Source organism: Asterias rubens, chromosome 8 (genome assembly GCF_902459465.1).
Source record: "Asterias rubens chromosome 8, eAstRub1.3, whole genome shotgun sequence".
In the NCBI taxonomy this organism is placed as follows: domain Eukaryota; kingdom Metazoa; phylum Echinodermata; class Asteroidea; order Forcipulatida; family Asteriidae; genus Asterias; species Asterias rubens.
In genome coordinates this window covers 15861873-15883573 of record NC_047069.1, presented here as the reverse complement: position 1 = coordinate 15883573, position 21701 = coordinate 15861873, and the positions used below count along the sequence as shown (strand labels likewise).

The following is a 21701-nucleotide window of genomic DNA, read 5'->3' as shown; positions in this document are numbered from 1 at the left end:
TGGCAAAATTTGGAAAGTATACAAGGTTATAGCCTTGTACACATTTTCTGGCAAAATTTGATAAGCTTACAAGGTTATAGCCTTGTACACATTTTCATGCAAAATTTGATCAGTTTACAAGGTTATAGCCTTGTACACATTTTCTGGCAAAACTTGATCAGTATACAAGGTTATAGCCTTGTACACATTTTCTGGCAAAACTTGATCAGTATACAAGGTTATAGCCTTGTACACATTTTCAGGCAAAATTTGATAAGTATACAAGGCTATAGCCTTGTACACATTTTCAGGCAAAATTTGATAAGTTTTTCAAGCAAAATTTGATAAGTTTACAAGGTTATAGCCTTGTACACATTTTCAGGCAAAAGTTGATAAGTTTACAAGGTTATAGCCTTGTACACATTTTCAGGCAAAAGGTGATAAGTTTACAAGGTAAAACAAGGCTATAGCCTTGTACACATTTTCAGGCAAAATTTGATAAGTATACAAGGTTATAGCCTTGTACACATTTTCAGGCAAAATTTGATCAGTTTACAAGGTTTTAGCCTTGTACACATTTTCTGGCAAAACTTGATCAGTATACAAGGTTATAGCCTTGTACACATTTTCAGGCAAAATTTGATAAGTATACAAGGCTATAGCCTTGTACACATTTTCAGGCAAAATTTGATAAGTTTTTCAAGCAAAATTTGATAAGTTTACAAGGTTATAGCCTTGTACACATTTTCAGGCAAAAGTTGATAAGTTTACAAGGTTATAGCCTTGTCACATTTTCAGGCAAAATTTGATAAGTTAACAAGGTTTTAGCCTTGTACACATTTTCGGGCAAAATTTGATCAGTATACAAGGCTATTATAGCCTTGTACACATTTTCAAGCACAATATTTTAAGTATACAAGGTTATATAGCCTTGTACACATTTTCAGGCAAAATTTGCTAAGTATACAAGGTAATAAGCCTTGTAAAAATTTTCAGGCAAAATTTGATAAGTTTACAAGGTTATAGCCTTGTACACATTTTCAGGCAAAATTTGATAAGTATACAAGGCTATTATAGCCTTGTACACATTTCCAAGCACAATGTTTTAAGTATACAAGGTTATATAGCCTTGTACACATTTTCAGGCAAAATTTGATAAGTTTACAAGGTTATAGCCTTCTACACATTTTCAGGCAAAATTTGATAAGTATACAAGGCTATAGCCTTGTACACATTTTCAGGCAAAATTTGATAAGTTTTTCAAGCAAAATTTGATAAGTTTACAAGGTTATAGCCTTGTACACATTTTCAGGCAAAAGTTGATAAGTTAACAAGGTTTTAGCCTTGTACACATTTTCGGGCAAAATTTGATCAGTATACAAGGCTATTATAGCCTTGTACACATTTTCAAGCACAATGTTTTAAGTATACAAGGTTATATAGCCTTGTACACATTTTCAGGCAAAATTTGCTAAGTATACAAGGTAATAAGCCTTGTAAAAATTTTCAGGCAAAATTTGATAAGTTTACAAGGTTATAGCCTTGTACACATTTTCAGGAAAAATTTGATAAGTTTTTCAAGCAAAATTTGATAAGTTTACAAGGTTATAGCCTTGTACACATTTTCAGGCAAAAGTTGATAAGTTTACAAGGTAATAGCCTTGTACACATTTTCAGGCAAAATTTGATCAGTATACAAGGCTATTATAGCCTTGTACACATTTTCAGGCAAAATTTGATAAGTTTTTCAAGCAAAATTTGATAAGTTTACAAGGTGATAGCCTTGTACACATTTTCAGGCAAAATTTGATAAGTTAACAAGGTTGTAGCCTTGTACACATTTTGATCAGTATAAAATCATTTGATCAGTATACAAGGTTATAGCCTTGTACACATTTTCTGGCAAAATTTTGAAAGTATACAAGGTAATAAGCCTTGTACACATTTTCAGGCAAAGATTAATGAGGCAAAATTTGAAAAGTGCACAACACTTTAGCTGCAACTACAACTACTTTGGACGGCTACTTTTGTAAAAATGCAAGGTTTTATTTAAAAGCAGTTTTTAAAACCGAAAGGCTGACAAAAAACAGAAGCTACAAATAGGTGTAGTTCTTATAGGCACTTGGAACAGCCAATATTTATTGCATTGAGCTATGGTTTCACAGCAATCTTCATGTACATATTTACACCACAACAGACTTACTGTTACTTATAAGGTGACCATAGAATGAGAGCAAACATCAAAACATAACTTTTTCCCTTTTCCCTTAAACAGACACATTATGAGTCATGTTACATTGTTACCACTGGCATGTTACACAGGGGCCCTATTTTATAAATCATGTTAAGTTGATGTGCAATTTCTATTTCAAAAACGCTGCAAACTGTTAGCAAATCAAAACGTAAGTAACCTTGTTTCTGTAACCATAATATGAGTGACGCAATAATCGATATCCATCGTGACACCCAAAATCACTGTCAAAGATGCGTTCAACACTGACGAATGTGACCAACCCTGTGACACGCTTACAACCCACTGACATGCTTAGCATTTCTACAAAACATACTGAATGACTTATCTGTTCATAGAGTGTATACAACTGAACTCCTTGATTTGTCTTTCTTGCCCCAACAAATGAGAAACAATATACACAAAATAATACTTATTATTGTTTCAAGACAAAATGCCATGTCACAAGAACAATCTGTGACTGGTAGCCTGGGGTCGATTTCACAAAGAGTTAGGACTAGTTCTAACTTAGGACTAGTCCTAAGAGAAATCAAAAACGCACAGTCTTAAGTAGTATTAAGTTAGGACGAGTAACTCGTCCTAAGTCAAGATAAGACTAGTCCTAACTCTTTGTGAAATCCACCTCTGGTTATCTTTGCAAAGTAGTAGCACATATTTTAAGCATTTTTTGTCTGCTGAAACAGCTGAATAGGTTGATAAATTAACAATTTTAAAAACAAACAAAAAAAGGTATGGTTACTCAACTGCCACTGGCTTCTGATGCTCATCAATGATTCAATTCATCTACAATTGCAAGCAAAAATCCATGTGTTAAATTGTATGAAATCAAATACAAGACAAACACATTTGCTGTAACACAGCGATATTCCCACTTTTAAAGGCACTGGACACATTTGGTAACATTGTCAAAGACCAGTATTCTCACTTGGTGTTTCCCAACATATGCATAAAATAACAAACCAGTGAAAATTCGAACTTAATTGGTCATCGTAGTTGCAAGATAAATTGTTTCACAAATGTGTATACTTCCAGTTGCCTAATGAAAGGCTTCAGCTGAAGTCTTTCATTATTTGGGTGAGAAATTACTTCTTTCTCAAAAACGACATTACTTCAGAGGGAGCCTTTTCTCGCAATGCTTTAAACTACATGTATCAACAGCTCTCCATTGCTCGCAACCAACTCAGTTTTTGTGCTAAAAATTATTTTGATTTATAACCAATAGTGTCCAGTGCCTTTAATATGCAACTCTACACTAGAAGGACGAGACTTGCAACATGACATTATCATGAGATATACCGATCAGGACGTGGGAGCTGCAAGTCAAATTTAAATCTTGACTCTAAAATGTCACCTCACTTGGGACAGTGCTTGGTGTCTGAAAGCCCTCAAAGATGTATATTATTCAATCGTCATAAAGCACGTCTCTGTTCACTACTTAAATCATACATTCCCAGTTATCTGGAGGAATTGATTTTTTAAAATCCATCGCCGTGCTTTGGAAATACTCTCTCAAATTCCATCCTTTCTACAAGACAACAAGTTGCATCTTGATGCATGCAAAACTATTAACCTAATCGTCAAGACATTCTATACATCAAACTCATTTTCTTTTAAGTTAACATGAAAGCCCTTTTTCACATTAATATACAAAAGTTACACCTTCTCAAAATATCGCAATTCAAAACTGTCATCAATTCTATCATACAAACTTTACACATCAAGTACTGAATAAATATTTACAATCTATCACCACAAACATGATATTGGGTTGGGGAGGGGAATGACACAAGATCTACTCGTAACAGGAGTTCACAATCTTTGTAGCATTATGGCGGTAAGGCTTCTTAGATTCAAATTTTGGGGCTTGAAAACTAATATTTACTTTTTACGCAACCAAAAAACTTCAAAGTGAAAATGCTTTATACTATCAAAAGCTGGTGTAGTCTTCTAACCAAAAAGTTTTTACTGCCATCAATTGTAAGAAGAGTCATTAGAAAAACTAACTTGGCTCGCGGCTGTTGCTTAGGCGTCCTACACCACAATGCATGCAGCAATCCAGACGTAGCCACAGCCGTTAGTTCAGACATGGCCTTAGATCAATATTTTACACATGTAACAGATGAAAAATTAATTTTCTTTATATATATATATACACATTGCATAAAGTTGACACTGAAAAAAGTGTTTGGTAGCTGTGTGGACTTATTGCATTATAAGCTCATCAACCATTGAGACACATTTCAAGATTCAGTTTCATTCCTTTTTAAATTTATTCCTAATCAGAGTTTCCTTCCAGCTTGCTAATGAAGATCGATCTGTCAGCCACAGATATCGAGTTTCCTTACCTACACATTCTAATCATTACTAAAGATATATTGTGTGAACATTCCATAAATATTGAACCTAATTTTCTCCCAGAACTCTTATTACAGTCTGTGGAATTGACACTTCACGGTTACACAAATCGTCTGAATCAATCATTGTAATCTAGAAAGCTGCATCTTCAATTTCACTCAAAACAATCGTTACAAGCCTAACTGGCATCTACAGGTTGCCAATTAAGTAGCAAATAGTACTTGGCAAGCCTTCTTTCTTTTTTTTGCTGTTCAAACAAAAGTATTTTCTATTTTCTAAGTCACAAAAGGTTTCCTTTGAAAATTTCTCAGTCTATGTTGCCAAAGATCCACAAAAATAGAATGTTCTGAATCATCCAAGACTGAATTAATATACCCTGTTTATTGGTACTTAAAATAATGCCTAGCACATCAGACGGGAAAACAAACCAAAGATTTCTTTAAAGATCATATCATGATAAAAAAAAAATATAAAAATAAAGAATTACGGCTGTGTCACACAAGGCAATTTGTGCAGGCAACTTGAAGGTAACCAACTGCAGTGGGTGCTATGGGACAACTTTGGTAGCACATGAGTGTTGTTTTTCAAGCTTTGAAAGTTCAAAATGTGACTGCCTTTTCTTCTTGTTTGCTTGTAAATTGCCTCGTGTGACATTGCCCTTATAGACCACTGGTTTCTAGCCAATCCCTATGTCGTATTCAGTTTTGTGATCCAATTATTCCACAACAGAGAGAGTCTTTATGAAGATGAAAACAAAATTGAAGTCTCTTACTTTATGATAAAATGGTGTAAATCGCCACGTCAATATCAATAAAACATTTGATGATGTCACATTTCAAATATTTTATGGTCTGTCAATTTGTAAAGAATAGGCCTACTTCATAGTAGGCCTACGTTCCTGAATTGTGACGATACTCATTCAATACAGAAGTGATTTTAACCTTACACAAATTGTGTCTTCAATGTACAGACTCTTTGTGGCGTTCCATAACAAATTTCTCTTTACACGAGTATCAAATAAAATGACATTTTACTGTTTTTACTTGAGGTTAGAGACTTGTATGTTTCCCTTCTACAATGAGAAGTGCATCACCAAACTGAATTTGACCTTGGAGCCTCTTTTTAAGAACTCGGAATGTTACCTTGCAGGCACGCTGTGATTGAAAGACCACTTAGAAGGACACTACCACCCGTCATCATCCGAAAAGACCGACTTTACCTTGCTTGATGCTCTGCTCGAAACACTTGCTGATGGCGAACTTGACCTTTTCTTAACCTTTGACCCCAAGGATGACCTTGAGCCAGAGCTAGATCCTGATGTTGGTCTTGATCTTGGGGGTACTGGTTGTAGCATCTGTGGTTGGACGGGTGCTAACTCTGGATTTTTCTGAATGTGATAGAGCCGGCTGCTTTCGTAGTAGACTTCAGACAACCAGAAGCATTGAACGGGGTCCACGTCGTTCGAGCTGAATAAGAACAATCAGAATAAGGGTAAAAACAAATAATTTTTTGTATCGATGCAAAACTAACATCAAATCAGTGCGGTACCTGCTGCTAATACTTAGGCATGCCTGTATGCTTTCTTTTTGAAAGGGCAAGGGTACCAAAGCATTTTCTCCTTGATAAAGGGCACCCTATGAGTAAATTCTAAACTTCTACTAGAACATTTCAAGGGCACCAAGGCAATGACCAGGGGGCATGGAGGCAATTGCCTTCATTGCCTTCGTGAAGTATCAGGCCTGCAAAGGATTCAAACGGCCTCTTGTACCCAAAAAGTTTACTACTATAGTATTTCTTCATATAAAAGGATTTTGATAGTGCTGCCTTGATTGAACCAAGTACACAGTTCAAAAAAGGGGCTGATTGTGATGGGTCCCCCAAAAATGGGATTATAGAACACACATAATTTTTTAGCGTATTTGAAGTGTACTGATAAATACAAAAAAATTAGCGCTGCTTCCCTATGTTTTGAAAGCTCATAAGAATTTACAAGTAAGAAAAGAAATGATTTGATTTGATTTGCTCAATGATGGTCTTACTTTGTTCAACTTGTTACTACAGTCTGACTTGATATTCATAAACACCTCAGTCAGTTTTGCTATTCCTATTGGTGGAGAGCGCGTCACGTGGGTGTGTATAAACATTTGTAAATGACCAGTAAAAAGTGTTGAAACATATGTATGAAACATGTGCTTATAAGTTTCTTCATTCCTATTGGTCGAGAGCAACGGCCGGAACAGTTGTGCCACATCACGCGATATGCGCGACGCGCACAGTATTTCCTTATAAGGAGTTGTTTACCCGAAGGCCTTACCATTTCATAGCTGGAGGGGTGTTGTGTTGAAAGAAGTCTTTGAACAATTATAATTTTTTGCATTTATTTTACTTTTTGAACAAAAAGTGTTGATGTTTTTTTACCGAAAGGTATTTACGAATGGGAATCAAAGTTTGTTTCAACTAGTGGTTTAAACACGCCGAGGCCTGGTTCTTGATAATTTACCTCGCCTTCGTCTCGGTAAAATTTTCAAGAAGCAGGCCTCGTTGGGTTTAAACCACTAGTTGAAAACCTCTTCACCACACATATTCCCTTATTTATACAGGCCTAGGATAAGCATACAGTGATATATGCAGAAATAGAAAATATTATTTACTTATACTTACTGAAGTAAATTGCTGTTGACAGAATATGGTGGATAACTTTTTATAATTGTTCTTGAGCAAACAAGTGAGCCGGCACGGTAGTTTGATTTAAATCTTGATGTTCAAAAGCAAGTGTTGAAAACAGTGACTATAAAAACACCAGCCGCCGATTTCACCAAACTTTTCCTAACTTAGGATTTATCTTAGGACTTAAGACGAGTTAATTTCCATATCTACAGAGAGTAGGACACATTGAACCCATCCTAAGTTAGGACGAGTTACTCGGCCTAATTGTGAAATTGGCTTCAGCACACCTTTCAAAAAAACTTTATCAGCAATGATGTCTACAAACTTTGAAACTCCCGGCTCACATAGTTAGCAAATTTCTCAGCTGCTTGTCAAATTTTACTTTCTTGAAGGGTGGGTAAACTCTCAAATTGATAAAACAACAACTGGGGTGAATTTCAAAAAGAGATAAGACTAATCTGAGCCATAAGTTTTTAATATCTCCTAGGACTAGTCCTAAGATTACGACTAGTCCTAAATCTTTGTGAACTCGACCCCTGCTTAATAAGCTTAAAAGCTTATTCCTCATGTCACTACGTTATGTGGATTGGGTTTTGAGTCCCTAACTGACTGCATGTGTCTTATCTGGAAAAATCCTCTGGGGTTTTCGTCCCACCTCTAAAACTGAAACTACCTTCTTTTTCTTTTTCAATGATATTTGGTATTTGCAAAAAAGTAGGAATATGTTCTCCAGCACAAGGAATGACCTACATACACATTGTAGGGTCTAATAGACTATTTAGGCATTGTTTTTTATTTAATTTTTTATTTCCATGTCTTTACCTTGCTTGTATGCCCTGCTTGTCTATTTTTATGCGTCTTTGCTCCTTTTTTTTTTGCTGCTATAAAGAATACTTATATATTTTTATATTTTTATAATTATATTTTATTGTTGTTCTTTTTAGGATCAGCTGGAGAGGAGAGCCTCTCGACAGGAACTGTGTTTCTTTTAGGCAATCCTTCGGGATCCAGCTGTTTCTTTTTCTTTAATGTATTTAAATTGCTTTTTGCTGTATTTTTCAATGTTTTTAACCTAATTAATGTGCATTATTGTACTTTTTATCCCCGAAAAATGAAATAAATATAAATATATATAAATATTATTCACAACTTTTCATTTTTTTTCAAAAGAGCAAAGAAATCAGACTTGAATAGGGAGAATATCATGCCTGTTCTCTCCATGGGGTTCTTGGCTAAGTAAAGTGATCAACACCCGTTTCAGTCAGGCGCGCCAGAGTCGCACCAGACCAAATAGATAAGGAGTGACTCATGGTCGACCCAAATAATTTGTTTGTTCCAGAAAGGCGAACATAACATAACATTTACATGGGCTCGGCTTATGACAAGTTCAACGTCTGAAACCAAGGCGCTCTAGAGTCGTTCCGAACGACTGCAACAGCGCGTCCAGTCACTCCTAACTGTTCCAGATGTAAAACTGTTCATGTACTTAATTCAGGTTTGGTTCGGCGCGATTCTGGAGCGCCTGTCTGAAACGGAGTAAGTTCACTTTCCTGAGAGTCCTTGGCTTCACAACAAGAAACCAAGAAATGAAATTAAATTATTGATAACCATGGTAATGAATGATTTTTGTTTTACCTTGTTCCATCAGAGAACTCTACCACCAAACGATTGCTGTCGACTCCACTGATCTTTCCCGGAAGGTAAGTCATTTTAGCGACGCTTGCCATTGCCAAGACGTGGTCTCCAAGAGCAAAACGTTGACGTCTTGAGAAAGCTCCAAAGATGTGTTTACAGTGCTGTTGACTTACTCTGTCATCTGGCCACTCTACAACGAAGTAACGCCCTTGGCTGATGCGACTCTTAATAGTGGCTATAAGAAAGACAATTTAAAAGTTTAGATTTAAAGGAGTTTACATTAAATATTAAATAAACATAAATGTGCTTGTTGTATGAGTGCGTAGTGCGCAATTCTTTAAAATGAAAAGACAGTCTGAGCAGATACAGTAGCATTAGTTTTACTGGTAATGCAGTATTAGGTACATATGTCAATTGCTTGGCTTGTAATTTGCATTGTGCACATCGCATTGCGCACAACATAGTCCGGCCACAGTCAGTTTTAAGACGTATTAAAACAAGCATCAAAGTGCCTTTCATTCTTGAAAGTAAACTCTATTTGTTACTATTGTGTTGTCCTTTTTCACTCCCTTTATTTCTGTCACTAGTTTTTAGTTACAAAGTTTGTTATTGACCTTTTTGATTTAATTTTTTTTTGCAATAAACCCGCTTCATACTGCACATGAAAGCAAATAGAAAGCAAATCGCCTCAGGCAAACAATCAGTAACCACTGAGGTTCCTAAAGACCTTATGCGATGGGGTTATCAAGCCACCATCTTTAGAGGTATAACTATGACAACAAAATAAGAAACTTGCGCAGCTAAGTATGCACGCTACACAGGATCAGCCAATGAGTTGCCTTCATTTGACCCCATCTCGTCAAGGGTGCCCAACTCAAATGACGCCATATGGATAAGGTTTATTGTGACCCAAAGGAAATTCGCTTCACCTTTCGCAATTCGCGTGAAAAATAAAACCCTCTTTACATTTCTTGCATTTCGCTTGAAGAATACAAAACAACCTTGACCTCATTCGGTAACAAGTTGAAATATTGATTGAATATCTAGCCCTAGATCTCAATCCTACAAACTCTTTGTACCAAACTCAGCAGACGTACATGTACTTTAGTTGTCTGCCTTCTCTTTTCCCAAGTCAGGGGGCGTTAGGGGTGGGCGGGGGAAACTGATGATAGTGATAGTACACCATTATGTAAAACATATTTATACAGCCGAACCCGCTGGCTCTAGCCCATAAATGACTCAAATTAAAAAAGCCAGTGGTCTCATGCCAATTACACCAATTCAATCTTCAAGATTTAGCTCATCCGATCTATAAAAAAAAAAACTCAACTACAAACCCCCGTTTTAAAAATTACCCCAAATCAAATCTGCCACAAAATTTAATCAATTGGAAGCAATTTTTCAAACCTGGTGTCAAATTTAATTATCCAATTTGGGAATTTTTTTCTTTTATTAAAATAGAATGGGCCTACATTTTAATTTTTCCCTGTGTAGATTTGGGAATATTTTTTGTTTTGAAGGAACCTTGCATGCATTTCAGACCTGTATATTCAAACTAAGATGTATTAAGGATGGCACAAACATCAAGGTAAATTTAACAGCCACTTGAACAATTTTCTTTTTAATGCAAAAGCTTTTTAAACTTGCTAAAGTATTGTGTTTGTTTCTCATAAGACACTGGACACATTTGGTAACTGTCAAAGACCAGTCTTATCACTTGGTGTATCCAGTCCCGACATATGCGTAAAAAGCCAAACTTGTGAAATTTTTTGACTCAATTGGTGTTTGAAGTTGCAAGAGAATAATGAAAGAAAAAACACCATTGTTGCACAACTTTGTGTGCTTTCAGCTGCCTAATAAAAGGCTTCAGGACAAAAGTCTTTTAATATTTGAGTGAGAAACTACCACTTTTTTCAAAAACCACATTTCTTCAGAGGGAGCTGTTTTTCAAAATGTTTTATTCAATCAATAGCTCTCCATTGATTGCTAACAAGTAAGTTTTTATGCTAACAATTATTTTAAGAAATTACCAATAGGGTCCAGTGCCTTTAAAGTTAACATCCCATGGTATGATATCACATGAAACTCATCCCTTTCTTGGTGTTTTTAAATCAAGTCTGTTTGAATATTTGTGTTTTAAATAATCACATACCGACAAACAAATACAGAATAAAATGATAAGTTCAATGCACTCATGCAAGTGATTCACAGCATGTGGTCTCGAACATCAACAAACCATATTGTGATAATTAGCCGTTTGTCTCGTTAACAACTGAATGATGTATTGCCTATTGTAATCATCACATCATTAACGACTGGAATGACAGTTAAATTTCACCGACATTGCTCCATACCGACCAACACATTAAACAGGCCTTGTACTTCAAGGGGGGCAATGAACTCTGATTACAGTCAGGCCTCTTGGCTAATTGCCTTGCTGCCCTTTGGCTATTGCCTCACTTCCCTTTGGTTATTGCTTCCCTTTGGTTATTTGGTTGATACCCCTTGGCTATTGGTAATTGCCTTGGTGCCCCTAGGCTACTGCGTTGGTTGTTGCCTAGGTGACCCTTGGCTGCCACTGAGCCCCTTGGCTCTATTGCGTTGGTGCGTCATGATTGTTGCCTTTCTGCCCCTTTGCTATTGCCTTAATACTGCCCCTTGGCTAATCAGTGCCCATTTGCATGATTGGCCATTGGATACTGCCTCTGTGCCCCTTAGCTATTTCCTCTGTGCCCCTGCGCTATTGCATCAGTGCCCAGTTGCATGATTGGCCATTGGATACTGCCTCTGTGCCCCTTAGCTATTTCCTCTGTGCCCCTGCGCTATTGCATCAGTGCCCAGTTGCATGATTGACCATTGGATACTGCCTCTGTGCCCCTTAGCTATTTCCTCTGTGCCTCTGCGCTATTGCATCAGTGCCCAGTTGCATGATTGACCATTGGATACTGCCTCTGTGCCCCTTAGCTATTTCCTCTGTGCCCCTTGGCTATTGCATCAGTGCCCATTTGCATGATTGGCCATTGGATACTGCCTCTGTGCCCCTTAGCTATTTCCTCTGTGCCCCTTGGCTATTGCATCAGTGCCCAGTTGCAAGATTGGCCATTGGATACTGCCTCTGTGCCCCTTAGCTATTTCCTCTGTGCCCCTTGGCTATTGCATCAGTGCCCAGTTGCATGATTGGCCATTGGATACTGCCTCTGTGCCCCTTAGCTATTTCCTCTGTGCCCCTTGGCTATTGCATCAGTGCCCAGTTGCATGATTGGCCATTGGATGCTGCCTCTGTGCCCCTTAGCTATTTCCTCTGTGCCCCTTGGCTATTGCATCAGTGCCCAGTTGCATGATTGGCCATTGGATACTGCCTCTGTGCCCCTTAGCTATTTCCTCACTGCCCCGTGGCTATTGCATCAGTGCCCAGTTGCATGATTGGCCATTGGATACTGCCTCTGTGCCCCTTAGCTATTTCCTCTGTGCCCCTTGGCTATTGCATCAGTGCCCAGTTGCATGATTGGCCATTGGATACTGCCTCTGTGCCCCTTAGCTATTTCCTCTGTGCCCCTTGGCTATTGCATCAGTGCCCAGTTGCATGATTGGCCATTGGATACTGCCTCTGTGCCCCTTAGCTATTTCCTCTGTGCCCCTGCGCTATTGCATCAGTGCCCAGTTGCATGATTGGCCATTGGATACTGCCTCTGTGCCCCTTAGCTATTTCATCTGTGCTCCTGCGCTATTGCCTTGGTGACCCTTGGCTATTGCCTTGGTGCTATTGCCTGGGTGCCTTCATCTGTGGTGTTCTGTTCTCTTAACAATTCTCTGGCTGGCCCAGTTTTCAGTTTTTTGTTTTTAAATTGACTGTTTGTTTTTATGTCTTTTCTCGTCATTTGGGTATTTGTAGTGCCTTTTTGGTAATTTTGTATTCCTGCTCCCTTGTGTAATATGAATATGTTCAACTTTCATGCTTTTTTCTCAAATTTTAATAGATTTATAGTAATAATTATTGTATTTTGACTCTTTGTATATATGCATCCGCAATTCAGCTTTTTGGCCGCCATGTTTGCATTTCTACTAAACCAATAATAATAATAATAATAATAATAATAATAATAATAATAATAATAATAATAATAATAATAATAATAATAATAATAATAATAATAATAATAATAATAATAATAATAATAATAATAATAATAATAATAATAATAATAATAATAATAATAATAATAATAATAATAATAATAATAATAATAATAATAATAATAATAATAATAATAATAATAATAATAATAATAATAATAATAATAATAATAATAATAATAATAATAGAGGTGCATTTTAATAACCAAGATCGAAGTGTTAAAACAAATTGTATGGGTAAAAGGTGAAGCAGTCAGTTAATAAATTGGGTTTTGTTATGTCCTGAAGAAGGATGTTCTCTTACCTAAGTAATAGACCCCATCGTTATCATTGCGGGTAACGGCAGCATGCCCCACCCATCGATCCTCTCCCACTAAGATGGCTTCCTTCACCTCCGCATGACACTCTGGGGTAATGAAGTACATCTCCTCCCTCGGTATATCTGCAACCTCCTCATCATAGAATTCTACCTGGCACCATAGATCTTGAAGATTCTTGGAGACGGTGGCTGGGCCGTAACGGTAGGGTTGACTGGGGTGAAGAGCGATGACATTGTTACCAGCCTGAAACAGTCAGAATCGTTCAAATGGAATAAGTGAAATTGATGATAACATTGTATTACCTATGTAGAGACACGGCATAGACAGTACAAAAATATCAACAACACAAATAAATAGTAAAATGGCGAATACTCAATCCGGGGTACGACGCCATTTTGTCGATACCAACACTGGTCTCTACACCTATACATGTATAATAGAATTTAAATTTGCATTGGGGATAGAATATTCATTTTGGTTTTACCCGTACACACTGATGTGGTTATTACCCTTTTTTCGTTTATTTATATTTGTTGGAGGGGGAGAGGGGTTGTTGGTGTTGGTGTCTGAGAGAAGGCTGTATATTTGGATATTGAGCTCTGCTGGTCTTAAGAAGAGTCTGGCTGTGTGGGGTAGAATCAAGTTGGCAAAGAAGATGGGCAGAGCAGACCTATCTCTCGTCTGGCCAGAACTAGCAGTTCCTTCAAATTAAATGTTTGTAAGAATGTATCTAACAAGTAATATGTTTGTAAGAATGTATCTAACTTGGCCTGTGGGTTGTGATTTTTTTTATATATTTTTTTATATATCAAATATCAAGTAAAGAATCTTGAACAATGGGTAATAGAAGTGGTCAATCCAGGATTTTTTCCCTAAGCATGTTTTTTCCTGTGTTGAGGGGCACTACAGGGCCCAATTTCATAGAACTGCTAAGCACAAAAATTTGCTTAGCATGACATTTTTGCCTTGATAAAAACAGAATTACCAACCAATTTTCCACGTGACTGTCTGGATAAGCAAACAACAGCTGAATACCAGTAACAAGCAATATGCAACAAATGAAAATTTCATGCTAAGCAAATTTTTGTGCTTAGCAGCTCAATGAAGTTGGGCCCTGGTGTTTTCCATGGGAGCACATGCAGGGGGCACTGTGTGGATTGGGTTTTCAGTTGCAACCTGGGGGCCCAATGATGCATATCGTATAAGCAAAGAATTGGTGCTAACAGAAACTGAAAGTTCCGAGCTTGCATCAAATGTATTTCACAGTACATGGACATTTATGCTTGTGCGCGTGCGTATGCCTACTCCACATTACTAGCATTCTTCGCTTACACAGACAGCCGAGAAATTTGGCGCATGCCCTGGGCCCAGTTTCATAAAGACACGAGCATGAAAACTTGCCAAGCACAGAAAAGTCTTGCTTAAAGGAACGTTACAGAATTGGTAAGAAACAAAATCGTGAAGATCACAGATTTACATCAAACTTACACGGCCTATTCATGATGATTGAAGACAACATCCCTTGAAATATTTCTGTCTGAAATGTCATATTTGATAACTTATCTAGTTTCACGTTTGGAGTTTATCACTCAGTGAGCGTTTTATTCATTTTTTTTTTTTTTTTGCATCAATGTCATGCAAATGTGTAATCGTTTTTTCACTATTTTCTCGTGACCCAGTTGGCTGATCGCTCTCAAACTTCTCCAGGTTTGTCAGTTCATTTATGTGGTGGATTACATTTAGTGCTTACACTGCCAGCAAATCAAAACCAACTCAGTAATGTTCCTTTAACAGAAACTTGGTTACCAGCAAAATGTCAGTAAGGTTAACATTGTTGCAACTGGTGCCCCACTCATTGTTTGCTTAGCAAAGAAAATTACTAATCAGTATCTTCTGCTTAGCAGCTCTATGAAATTGAGCCCTGTTTGAGAAGGTGATCGCAAGTGCAGAGTCATAAAAACCATGGGACTCGACTTTTGAGATTTAATAATAATAATAATATGAATAATAATAATAATAATAAAATAATTATAATAATAATAATAACCTATGGTTTCCTCCTACATCTTTAAAACAACTGAAACTTCCTTGGCCCAATTTCATAGAGCTGCTAAGCACACAAATTTGCTAAGCATGAAATTTCTTCCTCGATAAAAACAGGATTACCAGCCAAATTTCCATTTGTTGCATAAGTGCTTGTTACTGGTATTCAGCTTTTGTTTGCTTATCCTGAAAATCACATGGAAGTTTGGTTGGTAAACCTGTTTTTATCAAGGAAGAAATTTCATGCTAAGCAAATGTTTGTGCTTAGCAGCTCTATAAACTTTGGCCCTTGTCTTCTCTCTATTGGGTTCTTGGTTAGTTCATTGATTAAGTTCGCTTTTCTGAGAATCCTAGGCTTCACAACCATTATTAATAAATGAAATTAATAAATGGAGAAAGAAAAAAAAAAAGAAAAAAAAACTTGTTGTGCATACCTTTATGGCTCTGTTCCCATCGTCTTTGTCAGTCAAGATATATTTATTGGAAACCTTCTGTAGAGTGTTGTTACTATCCGCTACGTAGTATTCAGAATCCTCGCTCTTCGATTCAACAGTACCTGGTCAATGAAAATTGCAATAGATTCAATTCAATATGATTTTACCCTAATGAGATGATGAGGGAATTAATAAGAGATAACCATTGACAAAATAAAATCACATTCCTTGTGGTAATGTTACAAGACTTAGGTCGACGAACCATTTGACAAACGCATGTCTGACCACTAAGCGTTATGGTAATCACTCTTAAAATTAATGGCAATCAAAACTTTTGCTCAGAAGCCTAGAGGCTTTTGAAGAAAGTATCAAGAAACATTTCACTTCAATGTAATACTGTTTGTGTAAAAACATATCAGTTTTTATACCCAACAATTTGAATCTGAACAACGTTACTGTTTTTTATCTTTCTCAGCTTGCGTATTCCTATTATGGATAGTTCTTATTGAGTGGACATATTATTTGCTCAAGATCTTCGGAGTTATCTCAAAAACTCGACCACCTTTTGAAATGAAATGTTCACATGCTAAAATAACTGTATACATCTAAATTTATATAGGATTAAAGTATGGAACGGTTCTAAAAACCAAAAGATATACTTTGCTCTACTCTTTAATGTGTGGTGCCCAATGTGTAACAATGTTAAAATACTCACCAAGCAATGTAAAACAAGTCTACAAATCCGTTTTGCTTAAGATTTTGTGACAAAATAACTGCAGAAAAAGTTATGATGTTTCAAAAATGTAATAACAAATCAAACCAAGCAAGATTTGATGTTTTTCTTTCATTGAGCTTTATACAGTGTGCTTGCAGGTAGTCCAGGGGTGTGTTTTCGCAGTTGTGAAAAATAATTTTTCCAGTTGAATTGCCCAAACTGGTCAGTGACCGAAAGAGTTATTGGTTACAGCTCTGCAAAACTAACTCCAGGCTCAGTGGCTCTTCTGTAAACATGTGGACCCGATTTCATGGCACTGCTTACCGTGGAAATCAGCGCTTATGGCACCATGTAAGGCACACAATTCTGTGAGCTGTTAGCGCAGACTTGGGCCCTGATTCCAGGAGTTGAATGGTCTATAAACCATGTATCTTGTGACATCACATGTTTACAAAAGACCCACGGAGAATGAGCTTCCTGCAGGCAGGATTTATACACATCTCAATGAACAAAAATATCAAATCTTAAATGGAGATTGATTTTGTATCGACTTTTAATATGAAGAAAGGGGGTAAATATTTGGCTCTTATTGGCAAACTCTTGAATTTGTGTGGAAAGTTTGACAGGTAGTCGAAAATGTCCCGTATGACCAGTGTTGTATCGTGCCTCCCAAAAAGGCACTGGAATGAATCAGGTTGCTGTTTTTGTAAACAAAAAGTTTTACAGTCTATTGGCGAAAACAGGTTCATTAAATTGACCTTGTTAACTGGTTCAGTCATAGAGCTCAATTCTTTTATAGCTGAGTCTATCATAGATGAAATATTACATTCTGTTATCTGAATTCATATTTTTTAATATCTATCAATTTGCTTTAGTTGTCTCAAAATTAAAAAAGTCAGACTCTTTGATCTACTTGTCCGAGGGTTATCAAAATGTGGAAAAGTCATAGTTTAAAATCTAAATCCAGTTTCCGACTTGTTGTCAGCAGTGACTCTCATCTCTAGTTCTTAGACTTGTATTTATCTTCTCGAATTTTGTTTTAAAAGAATTTGATTGAATGAAAATCTGATCATAAATGTTTTAATACAGATACAGAGAACATTAGCCTCTGTTCTATCAACACAATATCTCTTACAATTCTGCGCAGAATATTTCCTTGCAACAAAGTACCATGTATAGCATCTCTAAGTTGTGCGCTGTGTTAGAAATAGCTAATTTGTTCCCAACTCACCAAACCAAATCAATAATTGAACGTGTCATAATAAGGACGGTTTAACTTTAAAGACAAAATTGTCAGCAGCGTGTGAAAATGACATTAATATTTCATGCCATCATTTGTGGGGTTTAAATAAAACAACAAGACAGAGATCCGAAAGTGTCTAGCGATGAATTTATCGGGGAGCAAAGTGACTAACGGGAGGGTGAAGAAGTCAGTCACTTTCTAACGTGTCCGTTATCAACAAAATCTCCGAGCTGTTAGATTGCATTGGTCGGAGAGTTTATTCACGCTTGGACGGCGCGTTGAGTCCTGACGGAATAGCCTGTCATGGATGCTGAATGGCAAAAGTTTTTCAGAGTCTGTTTAAGAACGAAATAATTCCTTGTTGGGCATTTTAGGCTGGAGGGCAAATATTGTTTTGTCACGCCACAAACTTGCAAAATTTGAAACCGTGTGTGAAAAGACTGAATAGCCTGAGATGTGAAAAGGAAAGCGTGCTGTGAATAACACCTTCACAGAAAAGTTCAAATTTTGTACAGAGTAAATTGAAAAGCATATTAACTTCAACCTATGGTGTGAATTTGAGAGCTTGTAACATTTCTAAAGCCATAAAAATTGCAATTTAAAAATTTTAATCTCAATTTCCGAGGAAATATCTAGGCCAAAAAACATGCCCTTGTCTCTTCTACCACTTAGCTTCTTAAGATGCAAACGTGCTCTGATTTTCAAAATAAATAACCAATTTAGGTTGAACAAGAGTAGGACGAGAAGCAATGACCTCAGGATAAAACAGGCCAGCCCTTTTCACACTACTCTATTCCCCTGGGCAAACCCCTGGGGGCAATCGACCGGCCCTTTTACACTTGGATCGCTTTACCCCTAATCTATCCCTGCTAATGAGCATACATCGGGGAGTAGCCACCCCTGCTCTGGGCTCGGGGTAAAACCCTGGGGTATTCTTGAAATGTTCAGCCGGGATCGCGTGGAGTAGGGACCTAGGCGGGGATAGTGCGTGACTGTGCTGGGGTAAACGTGGGGTAAAAAACCTCCCCCCCCCCCTCCCCAGGTCTGTGTTTTTCATTTTATCACTCACAGATAAAATACAATATTCATTGGACTTGGACACCTACAACTGTTGTGGTGCCACGTTACCTAGTTCTGTCATGTTGGGAGGGCTTGCTTAACCCTGTCCAGTTCGTATTTTTATGACCTTGCACATTTTTTTGAGGGTTTTCCCTGGGTGTCCTTTTGCAATGGGTGGGGCTCCCTACATGTAATTCAACCAATCAAATGCAGTTACATCGCCATGCTGCATTTGTGAGGGAACTTCACTTGATACAGTGTCAAAAGTTCGTAACCGAAACTATCTGTGGTCTCCCTTGTAGTTTATTACTTGTTATTTCAAGTAAATAATTCACTGCATAATATTTACTCACTTTCTTTCATAGGAATCCTAATCAAATTATCACATACGCTCTCCCGTTTGGGAATTGTTGCGTTGACTAATTTTCTAATAGGATAACTTATTATTCAGTTTTTCAATATTTGATGAAGCAAGAAGTTCAAAGCAGGTGGGGTTATGAGTTGTCAGAGGTGACAAAAAGGGAGTGTTTCTAGAGCAGCTCTTCAAATGAACACTGGTGTCAGTAACGAAGGGTGCATGACAATAATCATTATCAGGCTCAATTTCATAGACCTGCCTGACCCTTTCAAATCGAGCCTTTGTAAAATTGGTCTCCGTCGACCGATACAATAAATACAATATGAAATTTAAAAATAGCAGAAGTTTTTTACAAAAACCTTATGGGACTAAATAATTTGATATTGGAGGCAGAAGTCGCCCTCAGCTACGCTAGATAGACAATGTGATAAAGAGGAGTGGTAGAAGTGTAGGAGAGCTGATGAGAAGGGCAGAGATTGAAAGAGACCAGGTTATGGCGGCAACTCAAGGAGTGTGCCCCCATTACAACTTGAGAACGCAAGTTTATGCCAAATGATGATGATAAATGTTAACTGTTTTACGAAAAGTAGTCCAGTCGTTTTAATAAATTACCATTAGCCAATTTTACGAAACGCTAGGATTATTCCTATCTCGATCGTTAGGATGAGTACCGGGTAACACATCCTAACTTAGGATGGGTTCAATGTGTCCTAATGTCTATTGGTACAGAACTTAACCCATCCCAAGTCCTAAGATCCTAAGTTAGGAAGAGTTTGGTGAAATTAACTGCTGAGCACATGATGCAACATTTAAAAAACAAAAAAGAGTCAAGTTTATTGGGGTGAGGCCGATACTGTGCTTACTCATCAGCGAGTTTCCATTTCATAGCACTACTAACCATAAGCAGATGAAAAGGTATGCTAACCTTTCGGTGCTTACTGTATGGAAATATATGACTTGTGAGCGCGCAAAGCTGGCCGCCTAATTCTCTTGCTATCCATTAATGCTTTTCAGATTCAAATTTTGGGGCATACAACCTGATACTATTATACATACTTGGGAGTGATATGTTTCTCAAAATGTTTTATTACAGAAAAAAAAGCTTTTTACTATCAACAGCTGCCGTAGGCTTCTATAACCAAAAGTTTTTATGACTACTAATTTTAAGAGTGATTCCCAAACATATAATTCCTTGAAATGTTTCAAAAATAAATTCAGCTTATTGTCCAAGTGACTCTTATTCCTACTAACCTCTATAAAACCAACCATCCTCCGGTGACTGAGCGATGACTTCATCTCCTATATCAATTCTCCTCCCAAGATTAACTTCATCCTCTTCAATCTCCTCTTCATCCTCCTTAAGACTGCCCTCGTCGTTATCTAGTTTATCATCGTCGTCTGCTTCTTCCGAGACGATTTCCTCCTCGCGTTCCACCACATCCTCCTCTATGTCTTGGGCATCTTCATTTTCAACACTGTCTCCATCTTGTACTGTGCCATCCACTGTATCTAATGAAGGGAACAATTCCACATCTGTCAGTTGTTATAATTTCTTTTTATTCATCGTCGATTTTGAAATGTAAAGGATTTTTGTTATGCAATTAATTGCTTTGATCACCTGTGTTATAAAGTAGATAAGGCAATGTATACATGTACTTCTCCTGAGAGCATACTGATAGAAAGGTTTAGTCATTGACCCCTGGTTCTTTTCAGAACCAAATCTACTCAATTAGAGATATTCATGTGTTATCCCCACAAACCTCACTTGGTGTATCCTAACGTTCGTATGAAATAACAAGCATGTGAGAATTGAGGCTCAATTGGTCACCAAATTTGCAAGAAAATAATAAAAGAAGAATAAAACCACCCTGGTTGCACAGAATTGAATGCTTTGATATGCATGAAGCCTTTCTCGGATTCAACATTTTGGGTTAAAACTACATTTCTTATAAAACGGGGGTCATTTCTAACAATGTTTTATAATATCAACAGCTCTCCAGTGCTCTTTACCAAGTAAGTTCCTAATGTCATAATTGTTGGAGTAGTTAACAACAGTTAACAACAGGGAGTATACACTCCCTTTATATATATATTTATTTCTCTTTCAGATGTATTCTTCTTTTGTTTCCTTACCTTCAGTCTGATCTTGAAGTTTCCCCAATTCCTCTTGTCTCATCTTTTCTTCAAGCTGTTTTTCCAGATCATCTTGTTTCACTTTCAGTGTATCAAATTCACTTTCTAAGGTTCCGTGTTTACTTGAAACATCATGCAATCTACAAAGAACAGAGGAAAATCAAAGTTTGTTAAAGTTATTTATTGTATTATGTCCAACATCAATAACACACTATACTATTTTAATTGTAACCAGAAATTAATCAGGGTCCAATTTCATAGAGCTGCTTAGCCAGAAAACAGTGCTTAAAAGGATCTTTCTGCCTTAGCAGAAATGAGCAGGATACATGTATAAGTACCAGTCACAAATTGTGACTTTGCAGTTTGGCTGGTATA

At 37.1% G+C, this 21701-nt stretch overlaps 1 protein-coding gene across 2 annotated transcripts in view; it reads right to left on the bottom strand.

Annotated features, from left to right (window-relative positions):
- Positions 1 to 3396: 3396 nt before the first annotated feature.
- LOC117293323 (von Willebrand factor A domain-containing protein 3B-like) overlaps positions 3397 to 21701 on the bottom strand; it is an 82541-nt gene continuing 64236 nt past the window's right edge. The window contains exons 27-32 of one of the 2 annotated variants that reach the window (XM_033775588.1): positions 21327 to 21466; positions 20445 to 20702; positions 15819 to 15940; positions 13326 to 13584; positions 8888 to 9122; positions 3397 to 6051 (exon numbers count right to left, since the gene is read on the bottom strand). In XM_033775588.1, coding sequence (XP_033631479.1) covers positions 5769 to 6051; positions 8888 to 9122; positions 13326 to 13584; positions 15819 to 15940; positions 20445 to 20702; positions 21327 to 21466 — 1297 coding nt within the window. In that variant the 3' untranslated portion in view covers positions 3397 to 5768. The remainder of the gene's footprint in view (positions 6052 to 8887; positions 9123 to 13325; positions 13585 to 15818; positions 15941 to 20444; positions 20703 to 21326; positions 21467 to 21701) is intronic. The other variant, XM_033775589.1, reaches the window with a different exon arrangement.